The sequence below is a fragment of the Rhinatrema bivittatum genome, chromosome 9 (assembly GCF_901001135.1).
Source record: "Rhinatrema bivittatum chromosome 9, aRhiBiv1.1, whole genome shotgun sequence".
Lineage (NCBI taxonomy): Eukaryota > Metazoa > Chordata > Amphibia > Gymnophiona > Rhinatrematidae > Rhinatrema > Rhinatrema bivittatum.
The window spans coordinates 41,899,401-41,916,008 of NC_042623.1; the positions used below are offsets into that span (position 1 = coordinate 41,899,401).

General features: G+C 44.6%; 1 protein-coding gene across 5 annotated transcripts in view; it reads right to left on the reverse strand.

Annotated features, from left to right (window-relative positions):
- Positions 1-16,608, reverse strand: part of NAPEPLD (N-acyl phosphatidylethanolamine phospholipase D) — a 116,890-nt gene that overhangs the window by 28,895 nt on the left and 71,387 nt on the right. For all 5 annotated transcript variants that reach the window (XM_029615465.1, XM_029615466.1, XM_029615467.1 and 2 more), the window contains one exon: positions 6,706-7,018. In XM_029615465.1, coding sequence (XP_029471325.1) covers positions 6,706-7,018 — 313 coding nt within the window. The remainder of the gene's footprint in view (positions 1-6,705; positions 7,019-16,608) is intronic.

Sequence of the window (16,608 nt, forward strand, 5' to 3'; positions counted from 1 at the left end):
TTTTAGAGAGGATAGCGATAAGTGCAAAAATGGGATTGTAAGGGGTTGGGCTGGGGGATGTAGAGGCTGATGAGGAGAAAACAGAACTGCTTAACAAATATTTCTGTTCAGTGTTCACGGAGGAAGGGCTGGAATAGGACCATCGATGACTGCCACAAAGAGGACTGGAAGTGAGATAAACCTCAGTTTTCAGAAGACTGCTCACAAGGGGCTAGCAAACCTAAAAAGTAGATTAAATGATGGAGCCAGGTGGGATACATCCAAGAGTATATTAAGGGGAACTTGGGGACGTTCTGGTAGCTCTGCTGTTTGACCTTTTCAGTGTTTCTTATGGTCAGGAATGATTCCAAAGGGCTGGAGACAGGCAGAGGTAGTTCCTCGTCACAAAAGTGGAAGGAAGGCGGAATCTGAAAAGTACAGATCATTTAGTGGCGAATACATTAATGGAATCGCTGCCAAAACAGAGGCTAGTGCAGTTTCTGGAATGGATTAGGGGATCTCAGGCAGCTTGGTTTTTATCACTGGTCGGTCTTGTCAGATGACTCCAATTCATTTCTTTGATTGGGAGGCCAGAGAGAGAGCACAAGATGTAGAGTACTTGAACTTCAGCAAGGCCTTTACATGGTGCCCCCTAACATGGCTGACTGGGAGGTGACAAAGGGTAGTGGTAAATGGCATTCACTCCAAAGACAGGGGAGGTTACCAGTGGTGAATCACAGGGGTTGGTCCTCAGGCTGGTTCCGCTTACCACTTTATAAGCAATATTGCGAAAGGGCTATCAGGAAAGCTTTGTCTTTTTACCATGATATCAAAATCTGCAACAGGGTAGACAACCTGGAAGGTGTGGAAAACATAAGGAGGGATCTAGTGAAGCTTGAGGAATGATGTAGAACAGTGGTTCCCAAACCTGTCCTGGTGGACCCCAGCCAGTTAGGTTTTCAGGTACCCCAACATGAATTTTTATGAGATAAATTTGCATGCCCTGCCTCCACTGCATGCAAATCTTTCACATGCATATTCATTGTGATTATCCTGAAAATCCAACTGGCTGGGGTCCACCAGGGCAGGTTTGGGAACCACTGGTCTCGAACCTGGCACCTAAGATAACACAAGGTCAAACAGGCAGGGTTGCAAACACCAAGAGAGCTGTATAGTATAGGGGTGAAGTTTTTATGTGCACAAAATAGGAGTAGGAGCTGGGAATAATCATGTCCGATGATCTTAAAGGGGGCCAAACAAGTAGATAAGGCAATGTTGAAAGCCAAAAGGATACTTGGCTGCATAGGCAGAGGAATAGCTAAGCAGGAGAGGGGAGGAGATATTGCATCTGTACAAATCTTTGATCAGACCAAACCATCTAAAGAATATAAACCAAATAGTCAGTCCACAGGGCAGCCACTAAAATGATCAAAGGTGTTCATTATGAAGCATATATAAAAATTGATAAATTGTACAAGGGTTTGATGTTATGCTCTGATACTTTCTAAACAAGTCAGAAAAAATTGTTTACTTTTAATATACTCAGTTTGTGCCACACGCCTCGAATTGTACTTATCTTGTCTCTTACTGTGTGTCTTGGAGGAAAATAAATAATTTGTTTTTTTAACTTGTCTGACTGTCTTTAATGTAGGGAGACCAAGTTATTCATCAACAGCATGATCACCAAGTATGCCGAAACCAGCTGACAAAAAAGTATGACCACAATTATAATCAGCGTGAACTCCGATCTCTATTGAATTTCACAGGACAGGCAAAAAAAAGAAGAAGAGGCTGAGCCGACGCATGCTTGGCTTCTTAAACTTACCAAGATTTTTCACGCCTGCCCCCTCCCCCAGTGTGGCTATTGGCCAGCCCGACCTCAGCTGATCCTATGCCAAGGACCCTGGTCCAGGGCCAGAGGCCAGACAACCATTTCAAGCTGGGACTGGGTGCCCTCGGATGCATTAGAGTGCAGCAGCTCAGGAACTTAATACATCCCCTAGAGATTTCAACGGCCAAAGGGATGAAAGGAAATCTAAGCCAAAGGGATGTAAAAGCCGGCATCAAAAAAATCACGTAAGCAAAATCAACCAATGGTAAACCGAGAAAACACAGCGAGCCAGTCATCAAAAAGTACATGCACAAAGTGGAAACATCATAAGGGGATTGACAAAGAAAAAATGACCACTCAGTCTCTTGAGTGTGACCAGAGGGGTGGGTGCATTAAATAAATAAATACATCCATCCATCATTTTCATGACAAATTAGAAATAGTGCAAAATTCCCTTCTCAGGCATGGGGTAAATCACACTCAACAAAAATATTGGAGATCTGACAGGGAATTATGATGGTCAAGCCAATGGAAGATAAGTTGAAATCCTAAATGAGAACTTCCGATACTACCACAATGCTCCAAGATATGTGTTTTAAACATAGGAAGAGTCTTGGCATGACCTCCCTCTCCACTATAATCCAAAATAGTGTTTAATGCAGTTTACAGCCCCCTCTCTCTCACCCTTCCCCAACGCTGCCTCTTACTTACAAACCCGCTCAGCACAGGATGTATCTGTGCAGCAGCCATCTCTGAGATATACATTGTCCCTTTATTATTTATGTGCCAGAACATTGTATGACCATTTCAGAAGGGAAGGAGGAGCAGTCTTCCATAAACAGTGAGGGTAATTTTATTAAAGCCGGCACAGGGTTAAGGTCTGCATGTAGAAAGTACATACAGACTTGTCAAAGCAGACTTAAGCATACAAGTCAGTGCTGAAAACTAGCGGGTGTGCACAGAACCCCGACGGCATAAACACACACACACACACAGGTATGAATTCACAGATGTCAAAGTGGACGGGTAGATTTCCGCACATACTTTTTGAAAATCAAAAGTATGCATTAAATGGACTTCCCAACTCCACCGACTTGAATGTCACTCCATGGTGAGAACGCACCTTGAATATTGTGTGCAATTCTGGTCGCCGCATCTCAAAAGAGATATAGCTGCACTGGAGAAAGTGCAGAGAAGGGTGGCCAAAATGATAAGGGGCATAGAACAGCTCCCCTATGAGGAAAGGCTGAAGAGGTTAGGGCTGTTCAGTTTGGAGAAGAGACAACTGAGGGGGGATATGACAGAGGTCTACAAAATCATAAAAGGACTTGAAAAAGTTAATGCAAATTGGTTATTTACTCTCTCAGATAATAGGACTAGGGGGCACTCCATGAAGTTAGCAAGTAGCTCATTTAAAACAAATCAAAGAAAATTCTTTTTCACTCAGCACATAGTTAAGCTCTGGAATTCATTGCCAGAGGATGTGATTACAGCAGTTAGTGTAACTGGGTTTAAAAAAGGTTTGGATAAGTGCCTAGAGGAAAAATCCATAAACTGCTATTAATTAATAAGCAATAATAGCTTGAGATTTATTTCATGTTTGGGTACTTGCCAGGTACTTGTAGCCTGGATTGGCCACTATTAGACACAGGATGCTGGGCTTGATGGACCCTTGGTCTGACCCAGTATGGACATTCTTATGTTCTTATATTCTAGTGCATGGAAAAGTACACGCGAAATCGCTTATGCATTCCCCCTGGGGGATTTTCAAAAGCCCATTTATGTGCATAAAAGCAGGTTTTGTGCATGTAAATCCTTTTGAAAAGATTTAGCCTTTAGTTTCTTTTTAAGAAAACGGAGAATGTGGAATGTAAAAATCCTGTAACTGAGAAGGTTTTCTATTGTGTGATACGATGAGAGTCTTGGACAAAGTGGTTATGCTAGCTTGCTCAACCCACAGCTCTGCTGCAGCAGTGGCACAACAAGAGCTGTGGCTCTCGTCTTATCTGTTGTAACGGATTTATTCAGTCAGACACACGACTCCTGTGGCTGCTATCTCTGGTGGGATGCTGGACTGCAGCAGGGAGTACACACAGGGGCTCAGGGGGGTGATGTGTAAGAGACTCACTCATAAGCCAAGGTCGTGTGGCCACATAGAAACTGGACAAAGGGCGAATGCTCTCTAAATGGGTCCCGTGTCTCTGCTAGGAATTGTACTTGATGATAGGGGACCTATTTAGCAATATTTGCTTCTGTGCTAGAGCTCCAAGTCCACTCCTTTGTGAATCATCATTATTGCTACTAACGGCAATCTGATTAACAACATCTGATGACCAGTCCTCAGCGGCACTACAAATGCTCTTTGCCGGCACTGGGGGGAGCCTGGTTTTCAACTTAAAAAGGAAAACAAAAAGGAGTGTGGTACAATACAGAAAGCCTCAGCTCTTCCCCTTCAGTACCCACACCAGCCTCACGCTTGCTGCAGACGCCCTCCCTCAGGTTATGAAGATGCTTCTGTCACAGCTAAAGTGGAGTTCTAACCCCTGCCCTGCTCCCGGGGCCCGACATAGCCCAATGGACAGGGGACGGAGCCCACAATGCAAACTGCAGAGGCCTGAGAGGCAGGGCTGGCCCAGTTTGTAGCTGCGTGGCACGTCCAGGTGACTCAGTGACCCTTGCGAGGGACGACTGCCCCGAGACACTCGCACAGTTCTGCTCTACAGCTGGCAGGGGGGGGTCGCTGCCACAGCGAATGCCGTCTTCCTTCCCTCCCACCCCATCCTCACCCCACTCTGGGCTTGAGCACACACTCGACTTCAGCTAAGTGCAGGCAGCAAACTCAAAACACCAGTCTGCTGCCTCACAGTTCCACTGTAAAGCACTCTCCGATGGATTGAATAGCAACGCCAAATCTGGGCCTTTTTAACGGGTGACTCGTAGTTTACCCCATTCCAGATCATCTCTTTCCTGCTTCCAGGCCCTTTTTTTTTTTTTTTTTTTTTTTTTTTACTTGCAGTATTCCTTGGAATCAGCTTCCTCTTGATTTTTAGAATTTCTACAAATTTCCCTTCAAATCAAAACTAAAATCTCTCATTTTCAATTAGAAGAAAACAGTACATCTTTTTTTTTTCCCTTTGTACTGGGATGGTCAAGTGTCTTCCTTTCTAAAAGACAGCCCTGTTTTTAAAGAAATTGTCCCATGTCCCCGCTTAAGCAAGAACAGGACACCAATTGTCCTGTTATGTGACTAAACTTCATACATGACTGACCTGGGCAGATTTAGGATTTTAGGAAGGGGGAGTGCTGGCAGATGGCGTGGTGATATCAGTCCTCTAATCCTTCCCTACTTCCAGTCTCCTCTTAGTCTCCCCCTGACAGGTTCCTCTCCACCTGCCTCTTCCCATTTCTCTGCATTACTCCCCCACCCAAAAATTCATCTCTGTCTCTCCCTCTCTATCTCCCACCCCTCTTAAATTCATCTCCATCTCCCCACTTAAGTTTCTTTCCATCTCCTCTCCTGCCAGAGGCCTCAGCATTCCCAGACCCTGAATTCTTCTCTCTCCTTTCCCATCCTTTCCCTTCGGTTGTTCTTCATCTCTCCGGGCTCTTTTCCATCTTCATCTCCCCCTCACTTACTTGGGGGCTCAGCGCTATGAACAGTGCAGGGGGGGGGGGAGGGGGGGACACTTAGCGTCGGCTCCTAGTCCCCTTGCCTGCTCTTTCACCAGGGAAGAAGGAGCAGCCACAGAAACCGGGAGTGCACGCAGACCGTGTTCATCGGTGCTGTTCTGACTGCCGGGGAGAAGAGGTAGAACCAAGGTCGGCCTTTTCAACGTTGGTAACATTTAATATGGCTTTTACCTAGGTGATATCCTGCATTCGGGAGGTGCATCAATAGCCACCTTAAGCACCTCCAGGCCAACATTCAATAAAATCTGAGTGCCTAAATTTAGACGCCTATTTTCAGCAGATAACTTAAGAGACCATTATTCAAAGCAGTGTATCTGGCCAAGTTCAGACTTAGCTGGGGACACTACAGGATTTAAATGTTATGACATGCAAACTGGTCCTCATGTAACCAGATGAGATTTCATGTGGCTAAAAACGTATCCAGCTATGTCAGGGTGGGTCGGGAGCATTGTGTGGCCGTGCCACCACTTAAATTAGCTGAATAAATGCTGGTGTGTGGCATTATCCAGCTAAGATAGCCAGCTAACTTCAGGCCTGTTTGAAAGCAGACCTAAAGTTAGTCGAATAAACTTATCTGGTTAAGTTCCTGACAGCCAAATATATTCAGCGGAGGGCCCACGCAGCTGAATATCTGGTATAAGTTAGGAAGAACATAGTCGGATACACCCATGGCTGAATATTAGTCTCTTAGGACCCTAAGTCTGACTGAAAACAGTCACCTAACTCAGGCCTGCTATTTATCCATCTAGTGCTGGAAATCAGTGCTGTGCGCCTAACTTACTTCCACCCTTGGCCCTGCCCACTTATTAGGGAACTAGTAAAAACAGGCGCTTAAATTTAGGCACTCAGCAGTGGGACATTTTTCATTTAGGAAGATCTAGGTACCCAACTCCTTAAGTTAGGTACCTAGATCTTTTGAATATTGTCCTGCATATAAATACTGACATAACACATAAAATGTCAAAAGAAGGGTGCGACACTGCAGCTCTAAATGCTTCTTCAGCTTCCATCTTCCTTAGCTTAGTGAGAAGGACGGACAGCGTTATATATTTGCAATAAAAAGATAAAAGGAAAAAAAGGTAAACAGTAATCCAGCGGGGCAAGCTGGATTCCAGGAAGAGCGAGCGAGAAGGATAGGCAAAACTCTCCCCCTCTGCAGGCGATGCTGAAACCCTGTAGCCACAAATTTTCCTACATTCAGTTACCTCTTTGGAGCTTGGGATGTTGCTGTTATTTTTCTCTGTGAAGGCCCATTTTAAAATATTTTTCAGAACGGGGGGCTTCCAAGTTGGCCATGGATTGACGAATCGTCCGTCTTTCTCTTTCTTTGACTTGGTCACATCTTCCTCGAGCCTGTAATCCAGCCGGAAGCTTTTCCTAGAGGATCTGGAGGACTCGCTACCCCGGGAGCTTCGGCTCGAGGTGTGACGTTTCTTCGCAGTCTCTTTGGGGTACTGGTTGCTGGCACCCACGGGCTGCTCGTCGCTGTGTTCCTCGTTCATGGCCTGAAGTGAAGAACTGAAACAGGAAAACAAAAACAAAACAAAACACAGAGGTTTTGCCCATAAGACAGCAGTACTAGAAAATATTTTATTATAAAATTCAGTGAGCCATTAAACAATCATATCTAAGGTTTTCCTTTTTAGAATATAAGGACACAAGATTTTCCATACTGGATTAAACCAAAGGTCCATCAAGCCCAGTGTCCTGTTTCTAACAGGTCACAAATACCTGGCAGGATCCCAAAGGGAAGACAGATTCTATGCTGCTTATCTTAGGGATAAGCAGTGGATTTCTGAAATTACATCTTAAGAATGGTTTATAGATCTTTCCACAAGCAACCGAGCTGCAGCCAGCATTCAAACTGGTTATGTAGAGATCCAACACGAATGCTGGTATAGAGTAATACAGTCCCAACACTTCACTCAGGTGTATAGATGCTTAGTTTCATTTATTCAAAATTGGCAACTCCATTGTTATAATGCACAGTCTTTCATGCACACGGGGTCCCCCGACATGGACCCATGTTTCGCCAGCGGCTGCGTCGGGAGGGATGCCCATAAACTTTAACAGGAAATTCTAAAAATAAATTACAAAGGACTGTATAAGAAATGGTATTGGTACAGAATAAATACAGGTTAGTGCACGCATACATTTTACCTTTAGACGGGATTCTTAAGTTCCTGGCATGGAGTGCGTTCAAGCAGAGATCAGAACCAACTTAAAAGCTGTCAAAACTCGCGCCAACCAGATTTTACAGACCAATCAGAGGAGAGGAAAGGCCAGCCAATCACAGATGGAGAAGTGACAGCTGCATCCTATCAGAATCATGTAAAGTGAAACCATTCGATTTCTTTGTTGAGGCCCTTCGGTGTCACAGACCCTGTGGAAACTGTTCAGTATGTAAACATACAACCACTCTTTCCCAATTCGTTGAACCCCTTACCACAAGATGCTATACCCTGCGACAAGACTCGGACTGTGCCTCTGCAGGCGTAGTGTAGATCATCCGTTGTCCCTGTGATATGTTATACGTAGGTAAAACCAAAAGACAGATTCGCACCCGAGTGATTGAACATAGATCTAATATAAAACATTCTCGAAATCTGGCCCCTCTTGTTGATCATTGGTTATCACACTTTCACACAGTATCTGATTTATTCTTTTTTGTTTTAGAAATTGTTACACCTTCATTGCGTGGTGGTGATTTTGACACTTTATTGACACGTTGTGAACAAAGGTGGATACATCGGTTAGATAGTGTGACACCGAAGGGCCTCAACAAAGAAATCGAATGGTTTCACTTTACATGATTCTGATAGGATGCAGCTGTCACTTCTCCATCTGTGATTGGCTGGCCTTTCCTCTCCTCTGATTGGTCTGTAAAATCTGGTTGGCGCGAGTTTTGACAGCTTTTAAGTTGGTTCTGATCTCTGCTTGAACGCACTCCATGCCAGGAACTTAAGAATCCCGTCTAAAGGTAAAATGTATGCGTGCACTAACCTGTATTTATTCTGTACCAATACCATTTCTTATACAGTCCTTTGTAATTTATTTTTAGAATTTCCTGTTAAAGTTTATGGGCATCCCTCCCGACGCAGCCGCTGGCGAAACACGGGTCCGTGTCGGGGGACCCCGTGTGCATGAAAGACTGTGCATTATAACAATGGAGTTGCCAATTTTGAATAAATGAAACTAAGCATTTATACACCTGAGTGAAGTGTTGGGACTGTATTACTCTATACCAGCATTCGTTATAGATCTTTCCACCAGGAAACTGTCCAAACCTTTTTTAAATGCACCTACACCACCAGCTTTCACCACACCCTCTGGCAATGAATTCTAGAGCTGAATTATGCGTTGATTAAAAAAATATTTTCTCTTATTAGTTTTAAATGTACAACTTAGTAACTTTGTGTGTCCCCTAGTCTTTGTACTTTTTGAAACAGTAAACAACTGATTCACATTTACTCGTTCCATTACACTCATTATTTTATAGACCTCCATCATATCTCCCCCTCAGCCGTCTCTTCTCCAAGCTGAAGAGTCCTAAACTCTTTAGCCTTTCCTCATAAGGGAATCATTCCATCCTCTTTACCATTTTGGTTGCACTTCTTTGTACCTTTTCTAATTCTGCTATATCTTTCTTGAGATGTGGTGATCAGAACTGCACTCAGTACTCAAGATGAGGTTGCACCATGGAGTGATACAGAGTCATTATGATATTCTCTGTTTCATTCTCCATTCCTTTCCTAATAATCCCTAGCATTCTATTTACCTTTCTTGGCTGCTGCACACTACACAGAAGATTTCAATGCATTATCAACATTGATGCCTAGATTCTTTTCCTGAATGGTGACATCTAAAGGTGGTGGATGTGTGCAACAGCCTCCTACTGGAAGTGGTGGAGACAAAAACAGTATCTGGATTCAAGAAAGCATGGAATAAATACAGCGGATCTCTAAGAAAGGGTTGAGAATTATAAAGCTAAGTTAATTGGACAGATGGGAAGTAAGGATGGGCCATATAGTCCTTTTCTGCTCTCATGTTTCTATGATCACCTCATTCGTTCCCATTTCCAGGTCATTTATAGATGTTAGAAAGCAGTGGTCCCAGAACAGATCCCTAGGGCACTCCACTATTCACCTTTCTCCATTGGGAAAGTTTACCATTTATCCCAACTCTCTGTCTTCTATCTTTTAACCATTTCACAATCCACAATAGGCCACTGCTCCCTATCCCATGACATTTTAATTTCCTTAGAAGTCTCTCATGAGGGACTTTATCAAATGCTTTCTGGAAATTCAGAATCACTATATCAACTGGCTCAATAAAAGCTTGACTAATATTCACTTTCTACCTCCCTCTCTGCTCCTCCAATCCAAACTCAAATCTGCAGCCCCTGGGGTGTAGAGCACAGCCCTGTTGCCACCCAAGCCACAGACATCAAAGTTTAAGGTTTTTTTGGCTTTTTTTTTTTAAAGCTCTCTTATCCCGTGCACCATTATAAATCCAAACAGATCAGGGATCGTTAATTGAATCTACATACAAACATCACATTAATGTAGAAAATAATAAAACTGGCTTAGATTCAGGGGTGAATTTGGGGAAAGGAAGATTTTAGAAACACAATGAAACACCCCCCCCCCCCCCACAAAACCCCCCCCAATCCCAAACATTCACTCTTTATTACAATAAATATTTTTAAAACTTTAAACAAAATTAAGATAATAAAAGGGAATCCCAGGCGCAAGACCAAAATAAGAAACAAGACAAACCGGCAAGGTGACATTTTGACGAATTTAGACCCAGCAGGTTTTAGAAGTAGAGCACATTCTGCAGTAAAGGGAGGGATCCCCTGTTATTTGCTTTAACCATGCTTAGGAAACTTTCCTTTGGGCAGCCCCACTCTAATCATGCAGGCCATATACAGGGCTTTGGGACTGGGGCTGCCTTTCAGGTTTTTTTTGAGTGCTGTATATTTTGATTTTCATCCCCTCCTGTAGTTGGTGTGCGGTTTTTTTTTTTTAATGCAAAATCTCTAGAACAAATTGTGCTTTTTTGAATATCTTGGACATAAAGTAGAATAAATCCCCCAGCGTGCCTTTCTTTCCAAATCAGATGCTTAGGAGAAATGTGGAGAGAATTTAACAGGTCTCTCTCTGCTCCTTGTCAAAGGGTGTTGGAGCCCTCAGCTCATGATCTCTCCTTCAAGCCAGCACCCCCAGCTCAAACACTGATGCTGAATTGCAGTTCATCTGTTTAAATCCTTGCACTTTTAATTCCTAACCAGACTATTTAAATCCCTTGCCTTCCAACCATTAACAGTGTTACAGGTGAAAATCGGGCACGGGTAAGAATGGAAAAGAAATGAAAGTTGCTTCTTAAAAGGAGGGCGGCTCAGGGCTAAAGCAAGCCAGAGATTTAAACAGGAAGGACTCGGAGGGAGAAAAGATCATGCCTGCAAGTCCCCAATCCATCCCATTTCATGGAAGGCACTGCACCATCCCAGGTATGACAGCTATCATGATCAGCCTGAGGAACCAGAAAGAGAAAGCAAGGGAGAGACTGCACCTGGGGAAAAGAAAGAAAATCAGTATGAAAACGTACAGCACTGTGTACTCCGTAAGTGCTACGTGAAATGCAACTGATAAGGCAGTGTGATCAAGGGGAAACACAAAGCTGGTCCTGTGCCAAGAGCCACGCAGTTACCATGAGGAGGACCAGGGTCCAATTCTTGGGCCAGGACTCTGCTGCCTGGGCTGGCCAAGATCGCTGCAAACGTAGCTTTCGCAGTGTCCCAGTTACCATTCAGCAGACACACCCAGTGGCCAGACTCAAGGTCCACGTTAGCATAATTTCAGTGGACGCTGTAGTCTGTGGCTCCCTGGCTGAGGACTGTCACTGCGATAGCTGGGTTGAGTCAGGAGGGGGCCATAAAACAGTGGGGGTGGAGGAAAACCCCAGGCAGTTATGAATGAAGGCTATTGGCACTGTAGCCCAAGGTAGACCGGTTCTGATTGAGCTGGAAAGTCCAACAGAACAGAAGGAAAACTGCCAGGCCCAAAAAAAAAGAGCAAAACACACAGCAGTACCGTGATGGCTCGATCACACCACAAAAAAATAAAAATAAAATTAAGAAACCAGAGACACAAAAAGCTAATGGAGGAGGAGGAGGAGGATTGAGGGGAGGTGTAACGGAGGTGGGAAGAGGTGGCGATAGCAAGGACCGTGCTGATGGCTGCAGCAGCCACTGTTCTGACCCACCGGCTGCCGCTGCTGAACCACAGGATCCAAGACCACCCAGAACATTTTCTAGAAGCTAGGTGTGTCACTTAAAACCCTGCAGGCCTGCCCCTATCTTGCACTCTCAATGCTTTGTGCTGTGCGTTCACTTCAGTGTTTACTCTTCCTTACAGTAAAAGTGATTTAAATTTCCCACAGGAGCCCCGTAACAGTGCAACGTCTTAATGCGGCGAAGCCTGGCGTGAGGCTTGGGAAACTAGCATGCTTTTAAAAAAAAAAGGCCGAAAGCAAGCAATGTTTTGTTAGCGTTTGCAATTAAACGGTTTCCCAAACCTGACCCTGAAAAAAAAAAATTGTGGCTGTGCCCTGGTGAGGCAGCGGCCCTCCGACTCTGTTTCACTGCCCGGGGAATGCCAAAGAGAACTTCCTCGTGCTCTCAAGGCAGAGCTTCAGCCACAACAAAGATATTTACTGGACTTGACGAAAAATACAATGGACCTCACAATTCAAATCAGAGTATAGTGTTTTGGGGTGGTTTTTTTTTAATGCTATAAAAGTGTTAAGCTACAGTCTGAAGCAGCGGTGTCATCCCGATATGCCACCAAAACCCGCAGCAATGAAAAAAAGGCGAGCAACCAAGATTTATTTATTTAACGCTTTTTTATATACCGACATTCGTTAATAACATCACATCGGTTTCCAAAGAACAAAAATGCAGCATAAAGGCTTTACAATAAAACTGATTTTTAAGAGGAAGGAGAGGGGGGGAAGCTGTAAATACAAAGGGGGTGTTAAGGGATATTACAACAATCGCCTTAAAATTATGTACAGGCGACTGCTCTCTAGTCTTTCACCGATGTATGAAGTTTGATGAAAAGGCCTTGCTGAGCTCCCTTTGCTGGTCTTGAAGCACCATTTATTTGCACGCTACCCTGCCTCAGGCCTCTCGAGGTTTCTGGTTGAGCGCTGGGATGAGGCTTTATCTCAGCCACGCCTGACAGCCTCACAGGGACCCCACTGCCCGAAGCTGAAACAGCCGTCGCCTTTCCTCGGGCAAAACTGTGCTTCATGGCAAATCTGGATCTTACTGCGGCCCATGCCCCTGCCAGCTGAGCAAGGGAGCCAGTAGGTGACCGCAGCAGCACGGAACCTTATCACCGTGTGGCGTGTAAATATACAGACGGAAAAATTGGGAAAAAAAAATACAGACAACACCCATGCAATGTCTGTTATGTAGGACAGAAACCATTAGAGAGAAGCAAAGATTAATTGTGAAATTTTTTCTATTTCATATACGGGAACAGGGCGTGTTCAAATAGTTCAAACACTTCAAACACAAGCCCTGGAGAGTCCCAAGAAAACCAGGCAAGGAGCCCACTAATTTCTATCTCCGGGAGAAGGTGCGACGGAATATAGACCAAGAATTGGAATGGAAAGCAAGAACCCTAGCTCTTGTTTGTGCCAAACGACCCAGGACCACCGATGATTGTACTTTAATGGGAAACAATGCAGAGATTATTCCGTCCGCAAGCTTTAAAGTGGGTTGTGCAGGGACCGTAAACACACGGTCATTGTGGAAGAGCATCAGACAGATCTTTGAGCTGACCAAGCTCAAGAGTCACTTGCGATGGGCTCTTCTCTAGCAAACTTAGAAACCCCGGTTTGATTTCCTTTTCTACCACTCACTGAGTGACTTTGTTAGCTGCTCAGAGCCTGACAGATGATGCTCACCTATGTGACACACTGAACTCATGACCACCACGGGACTAAATGTAAACACATGCTCTGTATCCACAGGAACTCCCCGACACCCAACAATGGGTAAACAACAGAACTAGGACATTTCCCTGTACAAAAAAGATAAGATTCTGGTGTCATCTTAGAAACAGCAACACAAACTCCCTCTATTACCAGGTGCATTGTAAAATACAAAACCTGGAAAAAAAACAACCCCCACTCAGTACGTGTGTAGCAACCATAGCACTAAGTCCAAGGACTCAAACAGCAATAGCACTCCTTATGAAAAGGCAGCACTGCACCATCAGTGCATATCCTACTGAGAAAGCACAACAAAGACGACTGATAGAAATGCCTACATGCTAGTAAATACCTCACCCTCTGTCACACACACAGAACCGACCTTCACCAAATACAGAATAAAAGACCACATTACATAGGTGGAGATAAAAACTGGAATGGAAACTCTAATAAGCCACTTTACATGGAACGCAAAGCTGGAGAACTAGAAACAGAACTATATTTCCTCCTATACTAAGCATAATACAAAGACAGAAGAAATGCTCATTCCCAAAACTGACATATTATGGCTCTTGCACACGCATCACTCCCCCCTCCATGGTGCTATCCCTCGGTTCTCTCAATTATTCCCTTTCAATCATCCACTCACACTCGCATCTCCTCACATCCTTTGCTCTGTATTCCCTCTCTCTCCCCTGGCTTTACTCTCCCTGCCCATCCAGATTCTTCTCTCTTCTACTTCTCCCTGCCCAGCATCACAGGGTTAAAAGAGCATCAGCGCATCACTTCCAGGCCCAGCAGGGGACGATAAAAGTTGATGTCCAGTTGGGCCCCGAACAGCAGGAGTTGGTAATGTCTCACGCTGATCTGGGTGAAGGAGAAAGCCTCCCACTGGGCCAGAAAGAGGAGAAGGAAGCAAGGGTGGCCTCAAGTCAGCTCCAATAAACAAGCCAGGCTGAGGAAGACAGCGCAGCCTCCTGCTAGCCCTGCGACACACCTATTGAGAACCACTGGCTTACAGGGTCATTTTCTAAAGCATTTCCTGTGGGTAAAGCAGAGTTTCAAATGCAGAAATGACCTTTTACAAATCTCGCCTGCCCGATAATCAGGCCGATACAGTATGGACCCGCTAAAAAAGCGCGTCCGTTTTCAGCGCTCGCTCTTAGAACGCACGCTCAGCCCCCTCTCCTGGGCGTGCGATACTGAATGCAAACGAAGGGTTGCGCTAAAAGGAGGCGCTAGGGACAATTGCGCGCTCCTAGCGCCTCCTTGGCCCAGGAGAGGTGGCTGTCAGCGGGTTTGGAAAACAGATGCTCAATTTTATGAACGCCCATTACCCTAGCCCAGAGCTTTCCAAACTGTGTGTCGGGACACGTTAGTGTGTCGCCTGCAGTGTGCAGGTGTGTCGCGCAAGCCCGGTCAACTCTGATGCGAGTTTGGGCTTTTTTATTCCTAGAGATTCACTTTTTTTTTTTCAGTTTATGGGTTGCTTATTATTGGGTGATTTTTGCTGTCAATCGCGTTTTTTGGGGGGGCTTGGTGGGTGGAACGAGCCCAGCCATCCTTGCATTGGCTGCTGCTGCCGATGAGGCCTGGCCATGAGGAGTACTGACTGCAAGCAGCAGTGTCTGGTGATCATGGAAGGGAGTGAAGCACTTAACTGGCAACAATCAAAAAGATGAGGTACATGAGTGTGGGGGCCAGACATGTGCTGGGGAGAGAGAGATGAGTGAGTGGGGGGCAAACGTGCTGGGGGGGACAGACATGTGCTTGAGGGGGAGAGATATGAGTGTGTGGGGGCCAGACGTGCTGGGGGGGAGGAGAGAGATGAGTGTGTGGGGGACAGACAATTTGTTTTATTATTGTTTCTCATAAATTATAACAATAACATGAATTTTGGAATATATATTTTTAATATAAATTTAAGGTTTTCATGAGATAGGTTGTGTCGTGAAACATTTTATTTATGTATATATTTAAGGAAACATACATAAATTGTCAAAATATGTTTCGTTCGTTTAACCTTTAACCTCTGGTTTACTAGTAGACTGAATTACCGTGTCGTGAAATTATGTTTGTCTAAAAAGTGTCACCAACATGAAAAGTTTGGAAAGCTCTGCCCTAACTGGTGCACAGCCATGGGTTAGGAAAAGGGACGCTCTTAAAACTGAGCGTCCATTTTCCGGATCTGATCTGCTGGCACTTTTTAAAAAATGTATGCAGATGGTTTCAACGGGATAATTTTCAAAACAGACTTGTGCACGTCAGCCAGCTTGAAAAGTGGTGCAACTCGACATGTGCTTCTCGGTTAACTTATAGGTTATGTTACAGTATTACCCCCCTTTAGAGGGCAACGTTCAAAGCGATTTCTGTGCGTGAAAAAGAATTCTACCTGCACTAAAAATCGACCATCTGAAAAACTGCCCGCCCTTGAGGTGGTTAAAAGTCCAGGAGTTGCTCCTGGACTTTTAACTGCCTGTCAGCCGCGCTGACAGGCAGCATTCCTGCTGGCATGCCGAGGTCAAGAGAGGAAAGGCGCATGCTTAGATGGCATTTTCAAAATCTTCACACATACCCTTCAGGCAAAAAAAAAATTTAACTGGCAGAAAAAGAAGGTACCAGTGACCCTATGGGTAAAGAGTCCGCATGGGTCTTTGTCCCAATATGGGCAGTTTGTAAAACCGTCTCTTTATCTTCCAGATGCTTAACTCTAGATGGAAGCTCTCTGGTGGCAGATGCACAATTTTCTTTTACAGTTCTGTCTACACCAATGCAGTTATGTGAACAAGTTCAGTTCTAATGAGCCCTCGATTAAAACGGGAACCAATATTGCAACTTGCCGATTAAAAGAAGATTATCTTGAGATACAGAGTGGTGAAGCTTGATGTACTGATCAAGTGGTTGCTGAGCTGACAGAGGCTGTGCTTTCCCAGCATGCATCTTGGCCCCACCCTCATTCCAGATGTTTGCACAGGCCTGGGGAGCAGAGTCCCAGGGTCTCCCGCCAACATTTCTGTAAAATGACAGGAAGTAAGCAGAAAAGTATGGGCACAGTATTTTCATTTAATAAAATCAACAGCTGATATCTGAGCCACCACATGGCA